We start from the raw sequence: 8,000 nt of genomic DNA on the forward strand, positions 1-8,000 counted from the left end.
GGGTCGGCATTGAGAGGGACTTCCAAACGAATTCCTTATAGCAGCTGGCCAAGAGAGGTGGTGGATAGTACATTCCCTGTTTTTAACGAAGAGTTTTATTTTATTTATTTAAAGTTTAGTTATCTATTTTGAGAGAGAGCATGAGCAGGGGAGGGGCGGAGAGAGAGGGAGACAAGAGAATCCCAAGCAGGCTCCGCGAGGGCAGGGCGGAGCCGGACGCGGGGCTTGAACTCACGCACCCCGAGATCACGACCCGAGCCGAAGTCAAGAAAGTCAGAGGCCTGACCGACGGAGCCACCCAGGCGCCCCTTTATTTATTTATTTTCATCAAAGTCTAGTTCAGATATTGGTCTGGGGTGTATGGCATAGTGACCGGACAATTATAATCCATTAAAAAACGCTCACCGCCGTAAGGGTGGTTAACCTATCTGTCATCATGCCAGGGTGTTACGAGCTCCTGGACCAAGTATCTTCTTTCTCGAAGATTCTTCCGGCAAAGGACCTATCTTGACCGGCGTGGTACCCGGGCTGGCGTGCACAGAAATGTTTGGGCCCACGACCGCGCTCGAGATGTGACTGGGGAGGCAAGCTGGGGGGTGATCCTTCTAGGAACTGGCGCAGAGCAGATGGCTCAGCAAAGCTTGCGTCTCTGTCTCCTCTGCAGGAGAGGAAGTATAAATCTGCCACCTGGTGTAAGAGAGATCAGAGAGGGATATCTGCTTTCTGAGTCAGCCGATGGGCTTGAAGCCCGAGTCGACCTCTGAGCCGGAGTCCCTGGCAGGGAGGCTACAACCAGCCCTCTGAGTCACCCTGGCCTGGCTGTGGTGCTGGGCCTGGAATGTCCGCTGTGGCCCTTGGGCTGGGGGGGGGGGGGGGGGGGGGTTGGAGGGTTGGGGGGCGGGGGTGAGTCACCACCTTCCAGTTTTTCTTGCTGGAAGAGCCGGCAACCCCCAAAGCCTCTCTGCTGCTCGGGTTCTCATCCTGGGGCCTCAATCCAGAATCAGGAGGCTCTGGGGAGCAGGACCCTGGGTTCTCTTGCGACAATACTGCCATTATCCCTTCCTGTGCTGATTCCCTGGCTTCTGTGAGTCCTTAGGACACCCCCCCCCCAAAAAAAAAATACACACACACACACCCGCTCTCCACCTGTCTGGGCCATTGGCCTTTGTATCCGGGCTTCCTCCTGCCTTCCCGTCCCCTGTGACCTCTCTGACCCCCCACATCCTGGAAAGTTTCCCCAGTGGACTGAGGGTCTGCCACGTCCAGGGTCCCCCTCCCTGTCCCCACGGCTGCACTGTGCTGGAATCTGCACCCTCGGGCACTTATCGTGCGTGGACGGGCTGGTGGGGTTGCAGAGGATTGACTGAACTATTTTGATCAAGATCAGCAGGCTCTGATCCCCGGAAACGCGGAAGGCCATCTTTTCCGTTCTCCAGCCTCCCAATATGCCCTGGGCTGGGGGCTGGGGGTCTCCCTGGGCATCTGGCATCTTCTCTGATCTCCTCCTCTGGCCCTCCCTACATTCCTTCCTCCCCCAGGGCCCAGGGCACATTCTCTCTAGGCTGTCCACTGCCTGAGAGCCAAAGATCAAAGGGAAACAGGTTGGGGGACTGCAGAGAGGTCCCCTCCAAGACGGGGTGACGTGCGGGTTTGAGGCACAACTGGCCTTCGGAGGAGCCTGGCCCCCAAACAAATCCCCAGAGCACCAGGCAGGGACTTAGGGCTGCCAGGACCCATCCCAGAACCCTCCTCAAGTCTTGTTGGGCATTAGACCTAGGGGTCCCAGGGCATGATGTTCACCCTTCCTGGATACCTTGTGCCTCCAGGCAGGGGTGCCCAGGTTTTGACACAAACCCTTCCGAGCCAACCCATTAACTGTTGATCAACAGGAAACAGGATCACAAGCACCCCCACATCCTCTCTGGAGGCCAGATCTGAAATGATGCCTAATCTCTCCCCATTGAGAGCCGGGAGATGGAATTTGTAGAGCTTGCCGGGAGAGAAGTTCTTCTCGACGGTGAAACATAGGCGGCGGGTGGGCGAGGTTTCTAGGGAGCAGAGACGAGTTGCTCCCCTAGTCCAGTTACCCCCTCGTCCCACACAAGCACTTAACTTCACGCTGGAGCTGCTTCCCGGCTGCACAGTTTACCTGGAAAGGAAAGTGGCCTTTATCAGCCGAGCCTGGAGCTAATAGGCAGAGCACGAGCTTGGTTGTTTGGGGTTCAAAGTACCACGGCGAGCGGAGAAGGAAGGGCCTAGGAAGGAGGCCTTGGGGGTCTGCCCCAAATGCAGTGTCTGCCCTGCCCCTTCGAGCCTGAGCCCTGAAGACAGAGCCATGTGCTTAGTGCTTGGAGAGAGTCAGAGGCAGCTCCTTCAGGATGACCCTTAGCCTCACTCCGGAAGCTTCTGTGGGATGGGGAACAGGTAGGCTTTGGTTCACACTCCTGATCTCAGAGAGCCCCCCCCCCCCCAAGTCTGATCAGGGAGACAAAGCCGTGCCCTGGTGAGCCCTCCAGCCTGACAGGGACAGCATACCCTCAGATCCCCCAGTCTGATGGCAGAGACAGAACCACAGACTTCTCTTGTATAGGGCATTTGAGGAGAGAGGCTTGGGTCTCATAACTTTTTTTTTTAGGATTTATTTTATATTTTAGAGAGAAAGAGTATGTGAGCAGGGAGAGAGGGGCAGGGCGGGGAGGGAGAGGGAGAGAGAGAATCCCAAGCAGGCTCCACGCTGTCAGCATAGAGCCCTGTGAGGGGCTCCAACTCACGGACCTGAGTGGTGAAATCATGACCTGAGTCGAAATCGGGAGTTGGACGCTTAACCAACTGAGCCACCCGGGCGCCCCAATAAATCTTTACAGATAGAATTGTAGCTGCCCGCCTTCCCTCGAGTTCCCAAGGGGTAAATGTACCTCTTTCCCCACCCCACCCCCCCGCCTCTACCCTGCCCCTACGGAGGAAGGCAGCTTGGCTGTAAGTTTGTGGTTCCCAGCTACCCCAGGAACCCCCCATTCTTCGTGTTCCCTCAACGGTCTCACTCTCCAGCCCTTTCCCCCAGCCAGCTGGGATATCCCCCTAGATTTCGCAGCGGGGACATTGCTTCACTGCCAAAGCTGTGAGGCACTATCCAGGGCTGGGGTTCAAAGGACTGTGCCCCGCTCTCTCTGATCCAGGGGCGGCCTGTGGTCTGTGGGAGCGGTCCTACCCCAGGCAATGCCACCCTACTCAAGTGTGCCCTCACCCAGGGCATCCTTTCTGAGAGCACCTGTAAAGGAAGTGGGGCAGGAAGAATACAGGGCCCCGTGCCCAGAAGTGGGGGCGGGGGGAGAAGAAAGGGGACCCTTAAGGTAGCCTGCCTTCTGAGGCAGCTGGAGATACCCAAATGTTAATCATCGATTAGCACAGTTCAGGTGGAAAGGGCAACTTTATTACGCGTAAAATGGACTTAATGTGGCAGGAGCTGCGGACTTAATTTTTTGAGATAAGATGCTTTTAGGCTAATCAGCAGGTGTGCGATGCCTGGATATAAAGGAGCTACCGCCGACTCTCTTGAGAGAGGCTCCAAAGGTCCAGAAGGTGGGAGGAAGAAATCCCTGCCCTGTCCTCGATCTAAGGAAGAGCTGGAAAGGAAGCCAGGTAAGAGAGCAGCTGGGACAGGGAACGGACAGGATACTGGAGGGGCAGTGGATCTTGGCACCCATTAATGCTCAGCACCGTCACCCCTGCACCTCTCTTTCTTTTCCTCTACATGAGAAATAAGGCGGCGGTTCTCACGATTCCTGTAACACCCAGGTGGCCAAGGCAGGAGGGCACAGCAGGACTGACCCCATTTCATCCGGGGGTAGGGGGAGTCTTGAAAAGGGGTGAAAAGCAGTAATGAACCTTCCTCCCAAGCCCCGAGAAACCCAAGCCAGACCTAGAGATGTCTGGGCTCGTCTTCCTGCAGGGGGACCCTGGGTAGAAACAGTGAAGCTCGAGAAGGAGAGGATGAGACGGTCCGGTCCTGCTGGTGGCTTTCACTCGGGGCAAGAGGTTCTGTGATGGTTTAGGTGACGGCCGATCTGAGAGCCCCTGCCGCTCCCCAAGGCGCGGCTCCAGCCTCCCAGAAAAGCCCTGATCCCCAGAGCTCAGTGTCCCCAGCTTTCAGAACCCGCACAACGCTCTGAGGCGTCAGCGGGACGCGGCCGGCCACACCGGCTGTCCCTGAGCACGGTGCTTCCCTCATCCCGGTCCCCTTTTGTCTCTTCCCTCAGGAAATAACCCTTGGAAGATGGGAGCCATGAAGATCTTCAATCTGCTGCTGGGGTCCCTGCTCCTGGCCGCGGTGCTGGCAGAGAAAGGGGAGGGTCACTCCAGGTAGGGGTGCAGGGGAGGAGGCCGCAGAGGATGGCCGGGTTCTGGCTTTGAGGGGGCGGAGGGGATGAGAAAGGGAGGAATCCCAGGCCAAGAGGGAAGAACTGGAGGGAGAACCTGCCAGCAGTGTGTGTGCGCCGAGTGAGGACAGAACCAGAGGGTATTTATTCCGAGCTCCCATTGCCGCAAGAGACACTGCGGTTAGATCTCTGGAAGGACTTCCTCAGTGGCTCAGTGTCTGAACTAGAGGACGGCGCCTCCCTTCCTAGCGAAAGCCTTCAGCGTTCGCGTATGTTCATTCTTCGGTCAAACTGTAGAGAAGGCCTCCTGGGCGCCACCCACAGGACATAAACGTGCCGAGTGGTCCACAAATGCCTCGCGGAACGTACAGGCCCAAGGTGGGGGACAAAGAAACACCTAGGCGAGTTGCAGGCTGTCCCGAGAGCACCGCGAGGAAAGGCAGAATGTTCTGAGCCCGTGGAGCACGGGGCCTCTGTGCTCTGGAGGACCAGGAGGGACTTGTCTGAGCAAAGAGCTGGGCCTTGTCGGAGGCAAGGACTAGCCGTCTTCCCCACAAATCAGCCACGTCAGATGTGGACGAGGACGGGGGCCATCACATAGAAGCTGGGAACTTGGGCTCAGACTGCCCGAGGGTAGATCCTAGATCTGCCCCCTGCTCTGTGTGTGCTACATCAATCTCGCTGCACCTTGGTTTCCTCGTTCCCAAAAAGGGATAGAAAGAGCGTCTACCTGGGGCGCCTGGGTGGCTCAGGGGGTTAAATGTCCGACTGCGGCTCAGGCCGTGATCTCATGGTTCGTGGGTTCAAGCCCCGCATCAGGCTCCACACTTGGCACCTGCTTGGGATTCTCTCTTCTTCTCTCTCTCTCTCTCTCTCTCCCTCTCAAAATAAATAAATACACAAAAAAATATGGTGTCTGGGGGCACCTGGGTGGCTCAGTCGGTTGAGCGTCCGACTTCGGCTCAGGTCACGATCTCACGGTCCGTGAGTTTGAGCCCCGCGTCGGGCTCTGTGCTGACAGCTCAGAGCCCGGAGCCTGCTTCGGATTCTGTGTCTCCCTCTGTCTCTTCTCCTCCCTCACTCACGCTCTGTCTCTCTCTGTCTCTCAAAAAAATGAATAAGCGTTAAAAAAAAAATGTTTTTAAAAATATGGTGTCAACCTTGTAGGGGTGTTATCAGGGTCACATGAGTTTACGCAGTAAAGGGCTTATAGAGGATCTGGAACAGTAAGTGCTGTTACGTGAGGGCTCACTACTGTTGGTATGGATCAAGAACAAAGACTTGAATGGGGTTGGGCCAGGCAAGAGGAGTAAAGGAGGGACCTGAGATCAGTCCCCTGAGATCAGGGGGACCTCTGATCCCTCTCTGCCCAGAAGCGACAGCCACACCCACTAAGGATGCAGTGGGCCCTTGGGCTGAGGACAGAGTCCCAGGGGCTTGATGCTTAGACAACAGGGTGTCTCCATAAAAACTGAGTCCCAAGAAAGGGGGGAGGGTTGTTTTCAAACATCAGCCTCCTGTCAGTGACGATCGATCGTTTGTCCCCGCATCGTGAGTCCCCCTCGCCCCCTGCCCCTCCCACGGTGTCCTGCTTTCTCTCTCGTCTCCCCTCCCTGCCCCCCCCCCCCAGACTCCACACTAGGGTCAGTGGCTCCCGACCTCGAGGCCCCAGGTACGCCGAGGGGACTTTCATCAGTGACTACAGCATCGCTATGGACAAGATCCGCCAACAAGACTTTGTGAACTGGCTGCTGGCCCAGAAGGGGAAGAAGAATGAGTAAGTCAATGCACCTGCCCTCTCTTGGCCCCAGGCTGGCCGTGCCTTCGTTCGTGTAGACCGGACGTCACATGTGCCACGCGGGCCTGTACTTCAACTCCAGGCTGTGCCTTTCCCTTAGGCACCGATGGGGAGCTGGACAATATGGTGGCCCTGACCAGGGCTCAGGCGATAGCCCAGTCTGGCATGGGACTAAGGCAATTTTCCGGTCTTCTTCTAAGGAGAAGGATCAGGGAAGATGGCGGGCAGGGGGGGGGGAGCGGTGCGGGGGGGCTCACAGAGGATCTCCACTGGGCTGGGGACTAAGACAGAGATCGCTGAGCTGCTGACAATGACGATTTGGTGGTGGTCACTTCGGACTTAGGAAATAGGATACACTGCCCTTGTCCTTCTTCTTCTCTTGGCCAAGTCCCTTCCCCTGCCCTCGCTGTTTGCTCAGCACGGTAGACGCCGAAAAGCTCTTTGGCAGCTGAAGACAGGCAGTGGGGCGGCTGAACAAAGACGTCCCCTCTGCGACTTGGGTTAAGGTCCCCAAAGGTCGGAGCGCTTGGGGACTGGGGGACATCTGGAGTCTCCCCAGCCCCACCCACCCCCTAATCTTTACCTGACCAGCTGGAAGCACAACATCACCCAGAGGGAGGCCGGGGCCCTGGAGCTGGCCCATCAATCTAACAGGAAGGAGGGGGCGGCGAGGGAGCAGCAGGGGTGAGTCAGCCCACAAGGGAAGGAGTGGGGGCAGGGCCTCATTGTTCCCTCTCCCAGACCCTGGAGCAGGGCAAGGCCCCAGATAAGCATCCCCTTCCACTCTCAGTTCAAAGAGGGGTCTTCTCTGAGTTCCCGGAGGCCAGCCCAAGCTTAAGGGGAGAAGCCTGGGAGAAATCGGGGCTGGGGTCCAAGGAGGGGTTTGGGGGCCAGAGTCCTGATGACCTAGTATGCAGAGTCACAGAGGCAAGGAGAGGGGGCAGCGCCAGAGGCCTCAGGGATCTGGCTTCCCCGCTTCTCCCCGACAAACTTCAGGAAGGCCGTGTTTGAGGAATGGGGACCCTGCCACAGCCAGGCCCTTGACATCAGTGGCCCCCTCTCCGAGAAAGCTGAGGAAGCTTCGGATCATTCTAGAGAGTGAATGTGCCCTAAATCACCTCTCGGGTTTGGGGAAGGCATTCTGGGTGGGTGGGTGGGACATCTGTATTGAAGACCCCCTATTCCCCTGGCCTGCAGACCAGGGTGGAGCTTTGAAAGCTGAGATGAGAGAGAGAGAGCAGCTGTGTTGACTCCCTCCCCCCCCACCCCCGCTGCCCCTTGGAGTCCCGGGCCCTCTATTTACTCACTCCGGGTGGGGCCGAGGCTAAAAAAAAAAAAAAAATGGCCAAGCCCGCCGAAGGCTTTCTTCTTGGCAGCTCCCTACCCAAGAACCCCAGTGATGAAGATCTGCTAAAGGTTTTACTGATTCGAGAGCTGCTGGCTTGGATGGCGGACCAGATGGAAATCTGCAGGTTCAGGTGGGGGCGGCGGTCGGCGGCTTTGGGCATCCTACACAGCGCTCATAAGCTTGGGCTTCGGGGCCACACATGGGTTCAGATCGTCACCCCAGCAAACCCATAAGCCTCTCTGAACCTCCGTGTTTTCACGAAAATCAAGGCTTATTCAGACCACTCCATGGGACTGTTGTCAGGTTTAAGCGAGATAATCCAGGGAGAGAGCCGAGAGCAACATGTGAGGAATAGGAGTTCAGTGATGTTGGCGGCTATTATCCCTTCTTGAACTTCTGTCTCCACTGCGTCCAGGTGACGGGCTGCGCTCACCTCCCCGCCCACCCCATCCTATTCTCGGCTTTCCCACCGTACCCT

At 57.1% G+C, this 8,000-nt stretch overlaps 1 protein-coding gene across 1 annotated transcript; it reads left to right on the plus strand.

Annotated features, from left to right (window-relative positions):
- The first annotated feature begins 4,135 nt into the window (after positions 1-4,135).
- LOC102954839 (gastric inhibitory polypeptide) lies at positions 4,136-7,768 on the plus strand. Its single transcript, XM_042967523.1, has 4 exons — positions 4,136-4,355; positions 5,973-6,153; positions 6,766-6,858; positions 7,551-7,768. The coding sequence occupies exons 1-4, from the start codon at positions 4,274-4,276 to the stop codon at positions 7,753-7,755; spliced, it is 561 nt and encodes a 186-aa protein (XP_042823457.1). The 5' UTR covers positions 4,136-4,273; the 3' UTR covers positions 7,756-7,768.
- The last annotated feature ends 232 nt before the right edge of the window (positions 7,769-8,000 follow it).

Source organism: Panthera tigris, chromosome E1, assembly GCF_018350195.1.
Source record: "Panthera tigris isolate Pti1 chromosome E1, P.tigris_Pti1_mat1.1, whole genome shotgun sequence".
Classification (NCBI taxonomy): Eukaryota; Metazoa; Chordata; class Mammalia; order Carnivora; family Felidae; genus Panthera; species Panthera tigris.

Excerpts from the sequence above, each read along its gene's own strand:
- LOC102954839 (XM_042967523.1), top strand. The coding sequence starts at position 4,274 with ATGGGAGCCATGAAGATCTTCAATCTGCTGCTGGGGTCCCTGCTCCTG. Across the intron at positions 6,154-6,765 it reads CAGAAGGGGAAGAAGAATGA|CTGGAAGCACAACATCACCC; the intron begins GTAAGTCAATGC and ends TTACCTGACCAG. Across the intron at positions 6,859-7,550 it reads GCGGCGAGGGAGCAGCAGGG|CTCCCTACCCAAGAACCCCA; the intron begins GTGAGTCAGCCC and ends TCTTCTTGGCAG.